Genomic DNA, 21,607 nt, shown 5'->3' with positions numbered 1-21,607 from the left:
CTTATTAGGAAGTAAACCTTGTTGAATATCGTGGAGCTCAATTTGAATAAACATGCATAAGATTGTGCTGCAAATCAATTTACTAGATTATTGACATGGAGTTTCCACAGAGACTAACCAACATGATTAGAACTAGATACACATCTTAATATTAAAAAGAATTGGCTTGGAGGATTAATGTACATTATTTTATGGTAGGTCATAAATATGCTCATCTTTTAATGAGCAAGAAATCAAAACACTCTGGAAAAATTCCAAAGTGACTAGCAAGCTATGGTTTGATTTTAAATTGATCCATACAACTCTACTTCCTAACATTTTAAACATTTCCAGCTATTCGTGACGTAGTTAGATAATCTAAATTATATACACATTGAAATAGAGTTCTAGTACATAATTCAAGTATCTAAAGCACCTAACCAATAGATTCTGAAAAATTCTGTTTACTTCTTTTATTGCTTTTATCTCTACCTCTCAAACAGAAAGCAGGCTGGAGGAGAAAAGAAGGCATAGATAGCACAAACATTCTCAGTAGGAACTATGCTTTTAAAAAGACAATGGTCACAAACTGTTGCACTTCAAATTTAGCACATCATGCAGAATATTCTAACAGAGTGCATATCCTCCACAAACAGAACAGTGGAGTGTCATAGATAAAAACAGTGCAACTCCTGTTTTCACATCTATCTTTCCTTCTCCAAGCCTAATTTAGAGCGATAAATACAAAAGTAGTTATATCAACTGCATAGAAAAGCATTGTTTTAGTCAAAGCGAGCCGTTTGTTGATACCAGGAATGCCAACTGAAATTGTTGCAACATATGCCTACAGAGAGCACCATATCCAGTAGTAACTCAGAGCTAAAATAATTTGGGAATGAATTAAAAGCAAAGTGGTAGGAGGAAGGAAAAGAGGAACTGCAGCTGAAATAACGATAAACAGAAATTAAAAAATGCAGAATTGAGTCCCTGAAAAATATTTTTGAATTTAAGGGTAAATGTGGCTTGACCTCCACATTTTTCAAAAGGCAGTTTTCACATTTGATTACCAGTGACAAGACCCAGAGAGAATTAGGAGTCTAGTCCTTTTGGGGGAAAGAGAGGTAAACTAACCTGTTCTATCTGAGTAACTTCTCTTAATGGGTAGGCTTGCATTTCTACTATCTCGTTATGTTACTGTTTGGTAACTGTTAAATCAATATTTCCGCCCTTTAATTCATATAAATGAGCACACACAGGGTATATCCCAACACCGATATCTTAAAAATGTAACTTCACAGAGTATCTTACAAAATATGGATTTAAAACAAGACATTGGACATCACAAACGAGAAATCACTTGGCTAAAATGGCAAAAATGGAATAATTTTAGCTATAAAACTTTGTACCAAAAAAAAAAGAAATAATGGGGAGATAATTATTTTCTCTAACAAAGGACACTTCTTTAAATTAACCTAATTCATCTACCAAAAATGTCTCATTCTAAGAAAAACTAAAGAGGTACAATGCTATTCAAATGCTTCAGTTGGGGAACTGAGGTACCATTCTTGATCACTGCATTAAAAAAAAATGACTGTAGAATATAGAGTTGATTCTAAGTACTGACTCTCCCTTCTTCTTGTGCTCTTGAGACGCTAAATTCTGGAATCTGATCTGTGAAAGTTTGCATCATCCACTGTCCATTAGGAATGGAAGAACCACTGCTGTACTCCATGTTGGTTGCTGCATAAAAAGAAACCTACATCAATTGCTGCTATTAAAATTAAAGGAGGAACAAGGAGCACAACTACATACAAAATACATGAAGAATATAGAAGCACATATTTTATAACATTTATGCTGTTCGTGTGTTTATAGTGAATTCAAAATGATTTTTTATGTTTAGGAATTTTAAAAAAAACCTAAGCAAATCTTCTGGCTTTCTGGGACACAATTTCAGGCTTCAAAGTCTATGCTGGAATTTCTCTTCTGAGACTGGACAGAAGGCTCCAATTTTGGAAGAGAAAATCCAAGATTCCTGCTCTCTCCTTGAGGATATTTTTGCAATCGTTCTCATTCCCACACTGCAGAGAAGAAACAGGACTAGAGGTGGTGTTGACTTCAAAAGCTAAATCTATTGTATTTGCTTTCTGTATTTCCAACGCAAGAAAATTTTGAACCACCCTTTGTACTAAATTAATACCCTCCTGCCAAGAAAAGTGTGTATTGTCAAGGCTATAGTTTTCCCAGTTGCAATGTATAGCTGTGAAAGTTGGACCATAAGAAAGGCTGAGCACCAAAGAATTGAGGCCTTTGAACTATGGTGCTGGAGAAGACTCCTGCGAGTCCCTTGGACTGCAAGGCGATCAAACCGGTCAGTCCTAGAGGAGATCAACCCTGACTGCTCTTTAGAAGGCCAGATCCTGAAGAGGAAACTCAAATACTTTGGCCATCTAATGAGAAGGAAGGACTCACTGGAGAAGAGCCTAATGCTGGGAAGGACTGAAGGCAAAAGAAGAAGCGAACGACAGAGAATGAGGTGGCTGGATGGAGTCACCGAAGAAGTCGGCGTGAGCTTAAATGAACTTGGCAGAATGGTAGAGGCCAGGAAAGCCTGGAAAAATCTTGTCCATGGGGTTGTAATGGGTAAGACGCTACTTCGCAACTAACAACAACAATACCCTCCAACTGCATATCGTGCAAAAGATGAATATTTCTTAAACTGACAAATGGGAGTTATATTTGCTTTTTTTTATTCCATCCCTCCAGCCAATGTACTGGCAGAAGGATTATGAAGTACCGTGTGTGTGTGTGTGTGTGTGTGTGTGTGTGTGTGTGTGTGTGTGTGTGTGTGATGAAGATCAGAGCATTCTAATTATTGCAGCTTGCCCAAGAAACAATTTTATTGCCTTCTCAGTTGGGGACAATAGATTAAAATTAAAACATAATTTGAATTTTTTCATGCTGTACCTGTTCCATTTGTGGGGAAGATACACTGTTCATTTTCAGAGGTTGTTCTTTCACCATAAGCACCTCCATAGGCTGCTTCATATCCTGGATCATATTTTTCTTCTTTAACAGCCATCTTCTTTGCGTCCTCTGCATAAAACCAGACTCACAATGTTGAAACTGTTTTTGTTTTTTAATTCTTAAACACAGAACCATTTGTCAAAGTTATCCTATTTCAGAATAAAATCAAACCACAGCTTGAAAACATGTAAATATCCTGTTCTATCGATAAGAATTGCCTTCCAGAAGAAGTCACACAATGGAATTTGCATTATTCTGTAATCATTAAATCTGAAATATGCAAGAACTGTCAACCATAAATTCATAGCACGAAATAACTGTCTGGGTCTACTGTTATTTACCTTTTAAGATTTGATATATTAAGTAATTCATAACTACTATTTTGATTTCACATGGAATACCTTGTGCAAGCTGCAAATCAAATGTATACTGCACTTCCTGGACTTCAGCAGATGATGCAACCCCCTTCAATTGATCCCTTAAGTCTTTTAGCTTTATGTAATAATGAACTTTATCCTGTGCACGAGGAAACTGAGCACATCTTGCACTGGATGATGGCATCACATAGCAAAGCTGTACAAAAAAATAGGAGAAAAAAAAGCAACCAATTATGTCTTCAAACTGGTTATTTTCAAATACTAAAATCGTTTGTTACAGAGCTTTTTGATCTTTGGCAGTCTTTCTGAAAACTTAAAGAGAATAGCAGTAATTTTAAATGAAGACTTGTATCAGAAACAGCAAGATGTTTGATTTACATATTGAAATAAATATATTTTGAAAGTCCTTCCATAAATGTGAAAAAAATGATATTCCAATAAAGACAAGAACTTACTGTTTCTGTATCTGGAACCTTATGTGGCTGTAGACCAAATTCTAATTTTTTAACCTTCACTCCAAAAACTTCTTTACTAAAGATGTCATAAATACCTAGAGTGAAATGGGAAATACATCCATCAGATATAATACGTGCTTAACCACAACAAAATGCCCAAGTCTCATTTTTAAAAACCTACATTTGCCATTAAAAACAGCTATTTTAGGTTGATACTTCTGCAATTTCTGCACTAGAATACGTCCTCCTTCCCGAAATTCTTTGCTGAAAAGAGGACAAAATAGCACAAATAAAAAAATAGGACCATAATTTTCTGATAAATACTGTATGATTAAATATATATATATACCTGGAAAGGTCTTTGCTACCTGGTGTTGTCCTTTCCACCATATTTGTAAATCCAATACCATATTTATGTGGCAAAGTATGGTCATCCATATGATTCAATTGTTCGTTGCTTAGCCCAGACATAAAAAGACATTTCCCTATGGAGCCAAAAAATGTATTTGTCATATTTTCTGGAAAGTACATATCAAAACTCTATAATTTATTTGTATATTTATTAAATTCTATTTATTTTTACTTTCAAAAATAGCAAAGCAACTATAATCATATGTAAAATCAGGCTAGTCAACATAATATAGCATGATCTTTATTATTATTTAAAGAAAATAATGAAGTCTCTCTTGAATCAAGCTCAACTGATGGTATCTACATAGTTATATCTAAGCAGCTTTCTTGTCAACCTGATGGTAGGTTTTTGGGCAATATATATATTTTCATTTCTTGGTCCAGTCTACTGGTTCCCTGTTCAGGTATCAACAAATCCAGCTTTGTTTTTGTATGTCCTAACAGGCAATTTGTCACATAATTTGCTTTGAAATTATGCAAAAGAAATGTTACCTTCATTGACATATGAACATATTGGTTAATCTATTCTAGCAATAACAAAATCTTGATTACAGTCATAAACTATTGCTTTCTGTTACTACAACTAAAAAATTCTAGATTATAACAAAATTTTCAGAGTTCATGTAAAGGGATACTCACAGAAATGGTTTCCAGGTCCTGGATAATGATGACCTTTGTAGGCTGCCATTAAACCTGGGTTTATACCAATCTAGGGAGGAATACATAAATGAAATCATAATTTTGTTCATGATAAAAATGTATTGGATGAAATGAAAAGAACTACAACACGAGTAAACCACTTGGATAAATAGGCATACATCACTCCTGATGGTCCAATAAATTCATCTGTTCATGGTTCATATAATTTGCATGACATCATTAAGCAAATGATACAAATTATGTCATTACAGAAATACTGTCATATACATTAATACATGTCCAGTCCACGTCAACCGAATGAATTCTAGTTATTTTAGACATGCTCAGATGGAAATTGTGCCTGTTGCACCGAGATCCATTAAATGGCATTCCATTAAATTCAATCTTTTTATTATTTAGCTTTAGATTTCCTGAAGCAGGATATTAGATTTAGACAATATATTAAAATTCAAAGTTAATAAAGGAGTCATGAGTTTCAATCTCCACAAATTATAACATGTTTTATCTGGTCAATCAGTCCTGTAAATTCTTCAGGATATCAAGGGAAAACCAGAAATGATATATTATAAGGTCATTAAATATCAAAGTAGAGCTCAATACTTCCATATAAAACCAAAACGTATCCAAGACTCGCAACAGGCTTCCATGAACACCCTTCAAAAATTTATCAAGAAATTGCTTAGTTAATTGACCATAATCACTATCTACAGGTAAACTATTTTTACAATTGACTTACAATTACAATGTCCAAATTGAAGGTCAATATATCGGGAAGAGTTTTGGTCAACAATTCAGCTTCTGAAACACCATTAAAACGATCAACTTTTCTTTTGACTTTGAAAGTATCTGTGATTTTTTCCTGTTTCCCTTTGGATTTTACAGGTTTAGGTTTAGGTTTAGGTTTAGCAGCAGTTTTTTTGGGTTCAGTAGATTTATTTCTTCTTTTCCTTCCTTTAACAGTTGCTGAAAGACAGGAGACATCTTATTTAATAGGGAAGGCAGAACAATTTCTTTATGTTTTAAGTTTAGAAATGTTTTTCAAATTTATTACGGTATTTTTTTCAGTTAAACTTACCAACTTCCTACATAACAATGGAGAAATTTTGATCCACAGATCTAACCAGCAACTTCATTGTCTCTCCTAGTCCACACTACTTCTCCCACATGTTCTTACATTGTTCATCAGTGTCTTCAATATGCAATTTCTTGGGCTTTCCCACCACACAGCAATTCCTTAGAGGACAATTACTTTTGAGGGTTTCAAAAACCCTCAAAAACCTCTTAGTGTATTGAAGAACCTTCACCCTAAGGTTAAAAAAATCTATACGGACAGAAGCAGCTTAAAGTTTGACCCTTTCTCCCACATCTTTATCCCTGATCAAACAAGTACTGTCATCTTTAAATTGTCCCAAATACTAGCAATTGGCAAGTCATAAACCTTAATGCAACTGAGTCAAATCACACTTGAAAATGTCTCTGAAACCAACTAATACAGGTAATCCCTGAGTTATGAGTGTACCCTTAGTGAATGTTCAAAGTTACGTGATAAGCACCCCCTAGCATTTATGAACAAGGTTAGAAACTACGAATCTTGTAGCATCATAGCAGTTGTTCGCCCTTACGAACAACCATAGAGGCTCTGCAACATTTATCTTGCATGTTGCTGGCCAAAATGGAGCTTCTGAGGGGAGGATCTGCCTCTCAGAAGCTCCGTTCGGGCATCCAGAGGCTATTGCCCGGCACATTGTAGGCTGAAAGTGACCTCCCGAGGGCCTTATCTGGCCCTCCAATGCTCCATTCAGCCCTCTGTGGGACTCCCCCGGCTCATTGTAAGCTGAAATGGAGCCTCCAGGGGCTGGATCTAACCCTATGTTCGGCCCTCCCCCTTGCAGGCTGAAATAGAGCTTCCGGGGGCTAGATTCATTTCGGCTTGCAATAGGCTGGGAGAGGAGACTGCTTGCTAGATCTTCACAAAGTAAGACACCTGGTGTGGCGGTTGAGGGGGGGGCAAGTAATTGTGGGGAGCACATGAGGTATATCAGTGGGTCAGGAAGGCCTTGGGTCAGTGGTGGGTTCCTGCTGGATCGCACCGGATCGTGCGCTCCCTTTCGGCGCTAAACCCGGAAGTACGGTCTTGCCCCGCCCCTGGCGACGCGACGACGCTTGCCTGCGCTCCACCAGCTCGGCTGGGAACGGAGACGTTTCCTCAGCGGAGCAGAGCGCCTGAAAGGGACGCAGGCTCAGCCTGCCAGGCTGCCACCACTCCACTGAAGACATTGCTGAGCAGAGAAACGTCTCCGTTCCCAGCCGAGCTGGTGGAGCGCAGGCAAGCGTCGTCGCGTCGCCAGGGACGGGGCAAGACCGTACTTCCGGGTTTAGCGCCGAAAGGGAGCGCGCGATCCGGGTTTAGCGCCGAAAGGGAGCGCACGCGATCCGGTGCGATCCGGCAGGAACCCACCACTGCCTTGGGTGTTCACTAGCCCCCCTCCACCCTGGCCTTCCCTACCCTGAAATACCGCTTGTGCGCTTAACAAGCTTCACATTCCATACAGCTTGCCGTTTCATCAAGGATAGTAAAAACTGTACATTTAAGATCAGGGTTCATTTATGCCTCTCATATTGCAGAACCTATTTAAGCATATTATCTTTGTCAGGGGAAAATTTCACCCTGAGCTAATGAGGTCTAGAATCGACAGCTTTTCCAAACAGCATATCGTCAAGAAAAGCAAAAACAAAAACCCGAGAACATGTTCTAATTAAAAACAAGCTTTAATACAAAAATAAGAAAATAGAAATAAAACAAATCTATCTAATTGTTACATTTTGGCAAGAACAAATGTTGTCCACCTTCTTGGAAGACGAACAGAAGATCAAAAGGAAAGAAGTCTCTGGAATGTGTGATGTATTATAAACGTGTTAAGCATGCGCAGTAAATCATTGCTGATAAGGACCTATGACCTGCGCAGTAATTATTCAGTTCGGCTAGCAAACAATTAACGCAGTGACAATCTTAAAGAAAAGCTCTTCACAACTGAAGTCATTTCTGAGAAGGAAACAATCCTGCAAATTCCCCCAAATTCCAGAAGAAATTATTGTTGGCAGGATTGCGCTCTATATTTCAAGCGGAAAATGAATGAATAAATAAATAAAGTTACCTTGAATAGGTTCCTGAGCAATGTTTGGTTCCAAAACTTCCTGAAGGCCTTCATGCTCATTCATCATCTCCAGACTAGGAGAGGCAGCCATTGTTTGGTTGTAGGAAAAGGGATAAAAGGCTGGTTGAAGAGGAGTGTAGTATCTTTTTTTTAAAAAAGAAAAAAAAAATCAAATAGTAAGTTAAGGAGGAAATACCCATAGCACTGGACATACATTTGCATAGCTGATTTGAATGTATTCCAACGTGTATAATTCTTAACTCGTATGTATTCGATCAGGAATGGCCAAAAATCAGCCAAAAAACTGTGTGGAGCCCACAACCAAAGAAAGCCTCTCGCTCTTCCCCTTCCAACAGGTCAGCTGATGGGCAGAAAAGGATTACTAGTTGTCCCCTGACATTAACAGCATGAAGAGGAATACAGATAGTCCTTGGCTTATAACCATTTGTTTTGGGACTATTCAAAATTACAACAGCACTGAAAAAAGTGACTTACAACTAGTCCTCATACTGACAACCAACCCAGTATACTCGCAGTTGTGTGATCGCCATTTGGGTGCTTGGCAACTGATACGTATTTACAATAGTTGCAATATGCCTGGGTCACATGATCGGCTTCCAATAACCGAAGTCAGTAGGGCAGGGGTGTCCAAACTTGGGAACTTTAAGACTTGTGGACTTCAACTCCCAGAATTCCCCAGCCAGCCATGCTGGCTGGGGAATTCTGGGAGTTGAAGTCCACAAGTCTTAAAGTTCCCAAGTTTGGACACCCCTGCAGTAGGGGAAGCCAGATTGACTTAAGGACATGATTTGGTTAACAACTACTGTGATTCACTTAGCGACCGTTGCAAGATTGCAAAATTAAGCGTGATTCATTTAAAATTGCTTAAGCAACAGAAAGTCTGATCTCAATAGTAAGTCGAGCATTACCTGTAACTGAGTCAAATTAAGTAATCAGCCAACTCACAAAGGATAAGACTGCTGGAAATCAGTCAAGTAAGGTAGGGATCAAATGCATACATGTGCATGCTTTCATACAGGGATAAATTTGTATGTGAATGGATGAGAATGGTACCCAACATGACTGTCTAATTCAGGCCTTCAAATAAGTGGCCGGCCGGCGTGATGCCCATCTCAATTCTGCAAAGGCAAAAAAATATCCCAATGCATCGCAATATGGCCCACGATGCAAACGGAGGAGGAGCTTCCGGTGATGGCGGTCGCCTCCTGAGCTCCGGAGAACGCTGCAGAGTTCCCCGATGGATTAGGGCAGCTGCCGGGCCTCATGCCATCCGAGGCCCGAGGGTTTGAGAGCCTGTCCACCCTGGCTTGTTTTGAGCCCATTTTGGGCTGCCAGGGTGGTCGGAGGAGTTCGGAGTCTGGCGGAGAGCGCTGAAATAGAAATAGAAGGAAGGCTGTTTGGAGCGAGAAGGCGGGGCTGCAATGGTGGCTACAGTGAGAACAGTAACACGGAGCGGAATAGCAGCACGGAGCGGACTGTGGGTTGCTCCAAGACGAATGGTGCAAGGTGAAAGAGACTGGCATGAACAGCGCTGGAGAGAACAACAACAAAATAACAACAAAATAACAACAACCAAAAAAGGTCAGATGGGTGTGAGGCTTGAGGCGCAAGAGATTTGCAAGAGATTTGCATTGCTGCTGGCAACTAACCTAAGACCGGGGGGGAGAATAAGGAGAACAAGATATGGCTAGGAGTTGGTGAGTTAGCCGGGAGAGACCAACTAGAGGTGGCTATGGCGACGGGTGAGGGAAAGGAAGGTCGCCATTGCCTGGACTTCTGCTGTTTTTTCCATCATACCCTGGATGCTCCCAACGCCCCTATGCCCCCCCCCAGGCCTTGTCAACGCCAGCAGGGGACACCAAACTCTAACTGTAAGTCTCTGTGGACCTCTAGGAAGGAACCACCCTGAACCAGCGCGAATAATTTCCCACGTTTGGGTCACTCTGCCATGGAACATCCTGAACACCTTGAACAATCTCTCACCTTGTGGTCACCTTCGTCGTTTTATGCAATTTTATGTAATTGGGGGTATTCGATCATTCCCACCCCCTTCTTCTCTATCTAAATATTTTAACATCTCCTTCCTCCCTCTAAGACCCCGACTCATTAACCATCAACTTTTATGAACTTTTACCAACTTTTTATCAACCTTTATTAGCATCCTGATTCCATTGGACTTTTAACGAACTATTTATTCGAGGTTGGACCTGCTCCGCCTGCGGGAGGCCCCGCTCTCGCAGGTATGGCCCTTGGCCCTCTCAAGGGCCTGCCTTGATGAAGGGTTTGTGAATCCCGAGAGGTGGAAGAAACGGAGGCTGAGGGGCTTTTTATCCAGAAGTTTTTTATTGTTAAGGGGTTCCAGGGAGGGGGGGTGTGATAACCAGGCCGGGAGAGGCGCCAGTGCCAGTGCCAGATGGACAGGTGAGTCTGGGAAGGAAGTGAGCGGAGCGGGGGGGGGAGAGGGAACAAGTGATTCCAATAGAGGGTTGTTTGATTACAACGGTCGCGGGGAGGGGGGGATGCGAGGACAAGAGAAGATCACAAGGTCGGTTGGGAGACCGTGGTTGTTGGCTATGCCCGGTCGTTTGCACCAACCCCCGCAACCTAGGTGGCCAGGAACTACAGAGCCCGGGCCTACGGCTGATGCTTTGCAATGCAAGGTCCGTAACCAACAAGGCCCCCCTCATTAATGAGTTGATCTCTGAGGGGGAGCTAGACCTTGCAGGGATAACGGAAACCTGGTTGGGCCACAAGGGTGGTTTACCCCTCGTGGAAATGTGCCCACCAGGTTTCCGTGCATTCCATCAGCCTCGGGCCCTGGGTAAGGGTGGTGGGGTGGCGGTAGTTATACGGGAAGGTCTAGAGCCGAGGGAGTTCACTGTTCCTCAGATACCCGGGTGTGAGTCCCTTGGTGTGAAATGGGGCCCAGGGAGGCAGTTGGGTTTGCTGATTGTATACTTGGCTCCTCGCTATACATCAGCAGCCCTGCCCGAGCTCCTCGAGCTGATCTCGGAGACGGCAGTTGAGATCCCCAGGCTTGTGGTTATGGGGGATTTCAACCTGCCGTCGACGGGAGCAGCGTCTGAGGTAGCTCGGGAGTTCATGGCTTCCATGACAGCCATGGGCCTGACCCAGTTAATTCAGGGCCCCACACACGAAGGAGGCCACACATTGGACCTTGTATTTGTATCTGAGCAGTGGACGAGTGATCTGGGTAGAGGGGATTTTACTGTTACACCCCTGTCATGGTCAGATCACTCATGTCTCCGGCTTGACTTCCCTGGCGCTACCCCCCACCGTGAGGAGGCGGGACCAGACGGTCCACGCTGGTACCGCCCCAAGCACCTGATGGAGCCGGATAGGTTCCAGACGGAGCTTGGGCCATTACCTGTAGCCCTGACCCGCGCTCGGTCGGAGGACCTAGCGGCCGCCTGGAATAGGGCGGCGGCTGGGGCCTTGGACCGGGTTGCACCTTTGCGACCTCTCCTGCGGCAGCGACCCACCCGGGCTCCTTGGTATACCGAGGAGCTGAGGGTGATGAAGCGCCACAGGAGACGTCTAGAGAGCAGGTGGAGGTCCTCACGCTCCGAATCTGATCGAACACAGGTAAGATCCTACTTGCGGACCTACCTTGTGGCATTAAGGGTGGCCAAACGTAGATATTGCGCCACCCTTATTGCGTCCGCGGATAACCGCCCTGCCGCCCTGTTTAGGGTGACCCGCTCCCTCTTGTCACAGAGGACACAGGGGGCACCCTTACAGGGCAGAGCAGAGGAATTTGGGGAATATCTGCAGGACAAAGTCGCTCAGATCCGGAGCGGATGGGCCCCATTCAGTGGACCAGACGGGCCGCCAACAGCGAGTCTTGTGAGACCATCTTGGGAGGAGTTTGATTCTGTTGCCCCCGAGGATTTAGATAGGTTGCGTGGACGGCTGCGACCCACCACATGTTTAATGGACCCGTGTCCCTCCTGGTTGGTACTGGCATCTTGGGAGGTGACCCGAGGCTGGCTTCTGGGCCTGGTGAATGCCTCATTGGGTGAGGGATCCTTACCAACCGCCTTGAAAGAGGCGGTGGTGAGGCCCTTGCTTAAGAGGCCTTCACTCGACCCAATGGAGCTAGCTAATTATCGTCCAGTCTCCAACCTTCCGTTTCTAGCGAAGGTTGTAGAGAATGTGGTGGCGCAGCAGTTTCCACGACACCTTGACGAATCCGAGTATCTAGACTCACGCCAGTCCGGCTTCCGACCCGGGCACAGCACAGAAACAGCCTTGGTCGCGTTGGTCGATGATCTCTGGAGGGCCAGAGATAGAGGTTGTTCCTCTATCCTGGTCCTATTAGACCTCTCGGCGGCTTTTGATACCATCGACCATGGTATCCTATTGCGCCGGTTGGAGGGGATGGGAGTCGGAGGTACCGTTTTGCGGTGGTTTGGCTCCTACCTCTCCGACCGAAGGCAATGTGTGTTGACAGGGGGACAGAGGTCGACCCCGAGGCCACTCACTTGTGGAGTGCCACAGGGGTCGGTCCTCTCGCCTCTCCTGTTCAACACATATGTGAAGCCGCTGGGTGAGATAATCCGTGGTTTTGGGGTTGAGTATCACCTCTACGCTGATGATACTCAGCTGTATATTTCAACTCCAAACCACCCCAACGAGGCTGTCGAAGTGATGTCCCGGTGTTTGGAGGCCGTCGGGGTCTAGATGGGGGACAACAGACTTAAACTCAACCCCTCCAAGACTGAGTGGCTGTGGCTACCGGCACCTCGGTTCAGCCAGCTGATCCCATCGCTGGCCATAGGGGGCGAACAATTGCCCCCTGTGGAACGGGCGCGCAATTTGGGCATCCTCCTTGATGCCCGGCTGTCAATGGATGACCATGTGGCAGCCGTGGCAAGGGGGGCGTTCCACCAGGTTCGCCTGGTGCGCCAATTGCGCCCCCTACTGGACCGGGATGCCCTACGCACGGTCACTCATGCGCTGGTGACGTCCCGCCTGGATTACTGCAACGCTCTCTACATGGGGCTGCCCTTGGGACGCGCCCGGAGACTGCAGTTAGTTCAGAATGCAGCCGCGCAGGCTGTGATGGGGAGTACGAGGTACTCCCACGTAACACCTCTCCTGCGCGAGCTGCACTGGCTGCCTGTGGTTTTCCGGGTGCGTTTCAAGGTGCTGATTACCATCTTTAAAGCGCTCCATGGCACGGGACCTAGTTACTTGCGGGATCGCATCCTCCCACATACATCCCTGCGGCCAATACGCTCACACAGGGAGGGACTTCTCCTGGTGCCGTCCACTAGGCAATGCCAGCGGGCGACACCGAGGAGTAGGGCCTTCTCTATGATGGGCCCAACCCTCTGGAATGACCTCCCCCCCGACATTAGAACCACTTCTGACCTCCGCTCCTTCCGGCAAAAGCTGAAGACCCACCTGTTCCGACTAGCAGGCCTGGCATAATTCAACTGTCCCTCCTCGCAAATGTATTATATCTGGTTATTTTAGGGATTTTTTAATTTACTGTATTTGTTTTTAGGGGTTCGAATTTATTTTATATCTGCTTTGTACAGTTCTTTTAACTACATTTTAACCTCCTCCATGTCAATTGTCAACTGTACATATTTAATTTAATTTTATTGTATCCTGTTATATTTTGTATGAACTGTACATCGCCCCGAGTCCCTTGCGGGAGAGGGGGCGGTCTAGAAGCATTAAATATTATTATTATTATTATCAGGCTTGACACCCCTGTCTAATTCATTTGCCCTACCTTTGTGTTAACACATAATCCTTGCTGCTACAGGATCACAAATATACTGACATTTGGAAATCAGCATGCTTTATACAAGCCTATCAGATTTGGCTGGAAAAACTAGACCCCCTTTCAATGTGGTACACAGATGTGTACAAATGTCTACAATGTGGTACAGGAAAGCCATAGAGATCTACCGCCATCCAGTTTTTGCAGCCTAGATCTCATAAATCTAGTTTCAGTCTCAATATAGATACCCTCCCAACACCTATGCCCAGGACTGTCTATTAAAATACAAGTCGTTCTGGTCGGCCAGACTATTTTGCACCAACTTGGGTTGGCTTGATATGACATAGCAAAAATTGAGCCATACAGATGCATGTTTTTTTTTAATCTATGCAGTTTGGATGACAGTAATGCACTCTGGGGGGAACTGTTTGGAAACTGCAACCGATACTAAAGGATAAAACTACATATTCAGGTCATATTACACATATTTCATATCATTAGCTTTAGTTGCTTATTTGTTTCTGGGCCTGAAATGCTAAGAGTGCTGAGAAAGGATTATTTGAAGAAATGTCTAACTAGAAGCTTATTCAAGCATGAAAAATACCGTTTATGCCCTTTTCATTGTTCCTCTGGTGAATACTGTGTGTAGGCTAAAAACAGTAGAGGCTCTCTCTACCTTGCTGGTAGCACTAGTCTACTACCAGCAGTATCTTGATACTGCTGAGCTACAAGTCACAACAGCTTTAACAGCATGAACAATAGTCAAGGCAAACTAGGAATTGCAGTTCAGCAGTTTTTGGACAATGCACCAGCTGCCTATTCCTGCCTTAGGCTTTTTTCACCAGTGGTTTCATATTTATCAAATCTTCCCCCAGCAAGACATGAATGCCTTTATTAAGCAACAACCTAATGAGGACACATTTTTCCAGTGTGTACATTTTTTAAAAAAAATACCAACAAGTTCACTATTAAGAAAACTAAGCTATTGTTGTTTGTGCTGTGTTTTAATGAAATTTATTAATTACATGTCAGCTTTTTGTAAGCCTATCAAGTGAAGATAATGCATCCTGATGGTTTAAAATGTTTAAAAAATACAGTTAGTCCCTGACTTACGACCACAATTGAGTCCAAAATTTCTGTTGCTAAGCAAAACATTTGTTATATGAATTTTGCTCCATTTTACGACTTTTCTTGCTACGGATATTAAGCGAATCACTGCAATTGTTAAGTTAGGAACACTGTTGTTAAGTGAATTTGGCTTCCCCATTGACTTTGTTTGCCAGGTTCGCAAAAGGTGATCATGTGACACTGCAAGCGTCATAAATATGAGTCAATTGCTAAGTGTCTTTTGATCATATGACCATGGAGATGCTGTGATGGTCATAAGTGAGAAAAAATATTCATAAGTTACTTTTTTCAGTTCTGTTGTAACTTTGAATGGTCACTAAACAAATTGTTGTAAGTCAAGGACTACCTTCAGAATGGATTCCTGAAATTAATTTAAAAATGTGCTACTTATAGAAGTGTGCTCTTGCTTACATAACTTATGAGCATTTTATCAGTTCTTTCGAAATAAAGACGATGAACATGTACAATGATTTACACCAATCCAAGCAGTTATAAAAGTTCTACAAGCAGAGGTATCCAAGTGTGCAAAGCAGGAAAGAAAGAGCAAAACTTCCTGCCACCAATTTATGTATGGATAAAGAAAATAGGATTAAAGCCTCTTATTAATCAAGCTAGTAAGAATCATTGTGTGAGGTCAAACATTCTTATCCAGAACTGTGTTCACAGATCTGAGCTCTTTAGTTGGAATTTCTGAACTGGAGTAATTCTGCTGAACCTTAAATTTTAAACTTACAATCATCTAAGTACATCAGAATGCCAACTTGAAGAATGAATTAAAAGATTTCCAGGAATAAATCAACCTTTTTTTCTTCATTCTGGCTGCATCCCTAAGTAGGATACTTAGTGGAAAGTAAAGTGTCATCCATATTAATTTATCTTAAACATATCCCCCAGAGAAGTGTTTGTTTTTCTAAGTAAACTCTTTAAAAGAACACCTTTGAATAAACCTTCAGTAGATGTTCTGATTCCACAGAGAGCTGTATGTCTGGTGTGGGTAGCATTTTATATTTTATAGTCCATTTTTCTTACAATGAGTTCTCATCAGCAATACACCGTAAGCTCTGGTTTTATCATTTGAAAGCAAATCTGAAATGTTATCAAGATTTACAGGGACCATTTGTCAGATATTTATCCCATTCTTAAACCATTTTACAGTGATTTTCAATACATTAGTGTAATATCACAATAAAGTGATAACAGTAGCTTTCTTTAAAAACTAATCTCCCTGCCCTCACTTGCTCCTCTCTCTCACAAACACACATGCACACACCTGGAATAGTGGACTGGACTCAAGCTAAAATAGAAGGCCAGAATAGGAAGGCCAGAAAAATAACTACAATAAATCATGTCCTTCAATCACACAACAAAGTTGACAGACTCTATCAAACAGCATAGATGACCATGGAATGTTGCAAGTACACCAGACAGGTAAAGAAAAAAAAAGCATTGGCAAAATATATAGAAGATGGTGCATTGAACCTAGTACACCATGAAGGTTTACTGAATACCAGAGATTAAATTGGCCTATAAGAAAGACCAAATGAAAAAGAGAAATGAGACATGGCAAGACACAGTATTACATGGCCAGTAAGTACTTAATAAAACAGCAACTAGTAGGCAAAACAAATTAACAATAAGACCTAACAATGGCTAATAGCAGTAAAATTGAAAAAAACAAACAGAGGGGCTAATTCTGGCTTAAGGCTTAAGACCAAATGCATATAAAACTAGAACTGAGAAGGCAGCAACAGACAGCAAATGTAAAGAAGCTGAAGAAGGAATGAGCCACCTAGTCGAATGCTGCAAGAAAATTGCAAAATGACTACAAAAAAGGCATGGCAAAGTAGAACAAGGATGTATTGGAACATTTTCAAGAAATAGGATTTGTTTGCAAGCAAGAACTGGTAGGACCACAAAACAGACAAAATTATAGAGAATGAAGAAGCTGGGGTACTCTGGGACTTTAGAATTCAAATAGACAAGCAGCTGCCGCTCAAAGCTTGCAGGCTTAACCATGTTGATAAAGAAGGCAAAAAAAGTTTGGATAGCGGATGTCGCTACCTGGAGACAGCAAAATACTGTAGAGGAGAAAGAATTGGAGATAAAGACCTGCAAATAGAAAGACTGTGGCAAAAGAAAGCAAAGATGGTACCAACAAATAATAAGATGCCTTAGGTGCAATTCCAAAACATTTTGAACATTATTAGCAATTGACAAAATCCCCCTTTATCCATTGCACCGGGCAGTTCTACCTGTATAAGCTTCCACCTTGTGACAATCTCTTTAATATTATTAAACAACATCTGCCTATCCCAGATCCTGGGGAAGATCTTGATCAAAGGATAATGATGATGATGATGATGATATTATTATTATTATTATTATTATTATTATTATTATTATTATTATTAACAACAACAACTTGGTTATGGTTAACAGCAGGTACATTAAAGAAAGAAACAGAGTCACTAATCCTGGCTGCGCAAGAACAAGCTATCCGCACAAATGCCATTAAGGCCAGAATCGAAAAATCCTCTGATGATGCCAAATGTAGACTTTGCAAAGAGGCTGATGAAACTGTTGACTACATACTCAGCTGCTGTAAAAAAATCGCGCAGACCTACTATAAAATGCGGCACAATTCAGTGGCACAAATGATCCACTGGAATTTGTGCAAAAATTATAATATTAAAACAGCAACAAACTGGTGGGAACATAAGCCTGAAAAAGTCGTCGAGGGTCGGATGGTCAAGATCTTGTGGGATTTTCGCATACAAACGGATAAAATACTGGCGCATAATACACCAGACATCACACGTTGAGAAAAATAAGGTTACAATCATAGACATCGCAATACCAGGTGATAGCAGGGTCGCCGAGAAGGAATATGAAAAAATCGCAAAATACCAGGACTTAAAAATCGAAATTCAACGATTATGGCACAAACCAGCAGTGGTGATTCCAGTGGTAATCGGCACACTGGGTGCTATTCCAAAAGCACTGGAATTACATTTAAAACAGTTAAAAATTGACAAAATCACCATCAGTCAAATGCAAAAGGCCGCACTGCTTGGATCCGCACACATATTACGAAAATACGTTACGACGTCCTAGGCCCCTGGGTGGGGCCCAACTAGTAATTAATGCCAAATCCGGCGAAACAACTGGCCGCTGTGATACAATTCTGTTGATGCAATAATAATAACAGTATAGTTTAAGAAGGTACTTGGTTGATACATGGGACGCTGGCAGCAACTCGTACCAACCATTAGCACCAGTCAATAGTATTTGTGATGCATTTTATGACTTCAGTTGACTCAGTTTCATTTTTAATCAATAAAGTATATAATAATAATAATAATAATAATAACAACAACAACAACAACAAGAACAACAACAACAACAACAACAATAATAAGCTGGCAGCAACCTGTATCAACCATTAGCACCAGTCAACGGTATTTGTGATGCATTTTTGAATGTTCAGTTGACTGAGTTTCATGTTTAATTAATAAAGTATATAATAATAATGATAATAATAATAATAGGATGAAACATGTAACAGTGATACCCATTGTCATGGGGCACTTGGCACCATGTCCAAGAATTTTACAAAACACAAAGAAATTGCAGCTTCCTGCAATAACACCATCGGAACTGCAAAAAACTGTGTTACTAGGAACATAATATATTTTAAGAAGATGGTTGATACCTAGGACGCTGAAAACAACCCGTATCAACCATTAGCACCAGTCAATGGTACTTGTGACACATCTTTAAATGTTCAGTTGACTGAGTTTCATGTTTAATGAATAAATAATAATAATAGTTTCATGTTTAATGAATAAAGTATATAATAATTGCAAAATCCAGTCTAAACAGCTGGCTGCCGGTGCGAATAATAATAATAATAATAATAATAATAATAATAATAATAATAATAATAATAATAATAATAATAATAATAATCTGCCGCCCTCCAGAGCAGCAAAGAAATGGAAGCAAACGAGGAGAATAGGCTGCCCTCCCTTTGATGATCGTCCGGACTTTTGCGGTCCAGATCCAGTAAAAAAAATTCCCTTCCTAAACACCCAGGAAATTCAGGCTTCGGCCTTCCTCTGGAGCTCAGCCGGAAGCCCTTTGTAGTAACCGCCAACCCGGCGACAGGAAAGCGTCCACCGGGGGTGGGTGGGTGTTGCCGTTCCTTTCCTCCCCAGCAGCGTTAATATCCTCCCCCCTCCCCGCGAATACCTGGTCCCGGGCTCCTCGGTTTCCATCTCCGAGTTCTGGTGTATCACCGCCACTACCACCCCGCCGTCCACTCTGCCGGCCAATGAGCCTCTTTCGGGGGAAGGCCGGGAAAGACGCGCCGAAGCCAGCCGAAACCCCCCTCCCCGCACAGCCCCTCTCGCGCCCCTCTCCCACTCCGCGCTTATATACCTTCCTCCGCCGCCACGCGCCCCCTCCTTCAGCTCTCAGCACGCCGGGAGTAGCCAGCCGATAGAGATACGAAAGTAGAAGAGAGGTCCACAAAAGCAGAGTTCCGATTTCCTCAGGGGGAAAAAAAGTAAAAATAAAATCACTTCGTGGTAAGAAGGCGACACTCATCTATAATCCAAGAGCGAAATATTGGCCGCATCTGAAGCCAAGTCAAAAGGATGGATGAAGGGCGAAGACTCAAAAGTTAAATTCCTCACTTGGAAGTTTTAAAAGAGCCTGCCTCAAGAGGGTACCTGAAAATGGATTGGCTTTCCAAGTCCCATAATCCCCTTCTAAATTTGGTCATTCCTTGAGGATTGTTTGAAATCAAAATCTTGCAATTTAGGTAGAGGAAAGCCTGGTTCAAATGTGCACAATATAGATAGTCCCCGACTTACAACAGTTCATTTAGTGACCGTTCTAAGTTACAATACTGAAAAAAAAGACTTATGACTGTGTTTCACAGTTTTTGCAGCATCCCCCATGATCATGTGATCAAAATCCAGATGCTTGGCAACTGGTTTATACTTATGACCGTTGCAGCATCCAGGGGTCACGTGATCACTTTTTGTGACCTCCTGAAAGCAAAGTCAATGGGGAAGCCAGTTTCACAACAGCTGGGTTACTAACTTATCAACTGCAGTGATTCACTTAAAAACTGTGCCAAGAAATGTTGCAAAATGGGACAAAACTCACTTAACAAATTCTCACTTAATAACATAAATGTTGGTCTAGATTGTGGTTGTAAATTGAGGACTGCCTGAACAGTTCCAATTAGAAATAAGGCATTTCTCGATAAGGGGGGCAGATCACCGTTTTGAACAGTGTTAAGCTCCCCCACACAGCAAATGCACCCTGACACGTTTGGAAACAATGGAATCAGTCGATACTGGACTGGTAATGCAAAGGCTATTTTCAAATGCAGAGGAAAGAAGCAATATGTTATAGGGAAAAAGAGACCCAGATTAAATTGACCCTACAGTTTAATTGGGCAGTCGCTAATAATCGTAAATACTATTATAACATTCTAATTTTTCCATTGATTTCTATAGGCAGGCTCACTTTTACCCTAATCTATGTTTTCCTCTTATTGCGGTGGAGAATCATGAATCGATAACAATAACCTGAAAACTAGCAGAAGCCTGTGGGTAAAGGCAATCATTCTAAACGAAGCAATGTTTTATTTTTAAAATTTTGGCCCTTTAAGATGGGTGGACTACAACACTCAGCATTCCTCAGCAAAGCATACCGGAGAAGTGCTGGCTGAGGAATTCTGGGAGTTGAAGTCCACTCATTTTAAAGTGCCCAAGTTTGGAAAAGAAAACAAAAACAAAAACCACTGAACGGAGAGGCAGCCAGACGGGACTGTCAACGACAGCGGAGCAAACTTAGGGTTGATACATCAGAGGGTTCCAAGTATTCTTTTTCACCAAATCTAGAAAAATAACAGGCGGCTTTAAAAAAAATAAGCCACGCTTCACAGCTGGCGCTACCGACCGGCTCGCTTTCGGCTCTCTTCTCTTTCCTTGCTCTCTTTCGCCTACCCAGAGGTGACGTCTCGTCCTCTGACACGTGGCCTTGCACGTTGTAATGTTGCCTTCCGCCGTTTGGGCACCTGGACGGATCCGCGGACCCTTCTCTCTCTGTCGTTCTTGCGGGGATCCGGAATTCGTTCTTGCGGGGATCTGGAGCGCTAATGCTTGTCGGGTCTCTGGCGTCCTTTGCAAGGAGAACCTGTTCGGAAACTTTGGTAGGATCTGAGTTGATCGTATGGGCGGGAGATGGGAAATAATCCACGGCGGGGGTGTGCGTTAATCAGTGTGTTAGTAAGTCTTGACTCCTGATGACTGCAGTTTTGTTGGCAAAGTTTTCCGAAGTGGCTTGCCAATGCGTCCTTCCTGGACCTAAGAGAGAAAGAAAGAGACTGGCTCAATGTCACTCAGCTGTCTGTGCACCCGAGGCAATACTTAGTAATATTTTCATACTTTGCTTTAGTAATCGATCGCTTGGGATCTTTCTTAACATAGCTCTAGTGAAATTATGTGTCCAGATACAGTCCAGCTGACAGGTCAATAGAACAGGGGAAGGATGGGAGGGAACAGCCACAGCATGCTAGGATGTAGTAGTTCATGCTAAGATTGCCTGTGCTTTATTAAA

The 21,607-nt window shown here is 42.3% G+C and overlaps 1 protein-coding gene across 4 annotated transcripts; it reads right to left on the bottom strand.

Annotated features, from left to right (window-relative positions):
- Positions 1–62: 62 nt before the first annotated feature.
- Positions 63–21,125, bottom strand: TDG (thymine DNA glycosylase). Of its 4 annotated transcripts, none has more exons than XM_081958496.1 (10): positions 20,995–21,125; positions 8,065–8,207; positions 5,646–5,872; positions 4,889–4,958; positions 4,188–4,323; positions 4,020–4,102; positions 3,839–3,933; positions 3,408–3,579; positions 2,947–3,075; positions 63–1,719 (listed from the first exon to the last, which is right to left on the bottom strand). In XM_081958496.1, exons 2-10 carry the CDS (start codon positions 8,153–8,155, stop codon positions 1,592–1,594), a joined length of 1,131 nt encoding a protein of 376 aa, XP_081814622.1. In that variant the 5' UTR covers positions 8,156–8,207; positions 20,995–21,125; the 3' UTR covers positions 63–1,591. The 4 variants fall into 4 exon arrangements, with proteins under 4 accessions (XP_081814622.1, XP_081814621.1, XP_081814620.1 ...); XM_081958495.1 differs by having other exon boundaries at positions 20,948–21,068; XM_081958494.1 differs by lacking the exon at positions 20,995–21,125 and adding an exon at positions 19,412–19,630.
- Between the last annotated feature and the right edge of the window lie 482 nt (positions 21,126–21,607).

Source organism: Natrix helvetica (assembly GCF_964273705.1).
Source record: "Natrix helvetica genome assembly, chromosome: 6".
NCBI lineage: Eukaryota > Metazoa > Chordata > Lepidosauria > Squamata > Natricidae > Natrix > Natrix helvetica.
The sequence above is the reverse complement of the archived record's forward strand: the minus strand, read 5'-3'. Positions and strand labels throughout refer to the sequence as shown.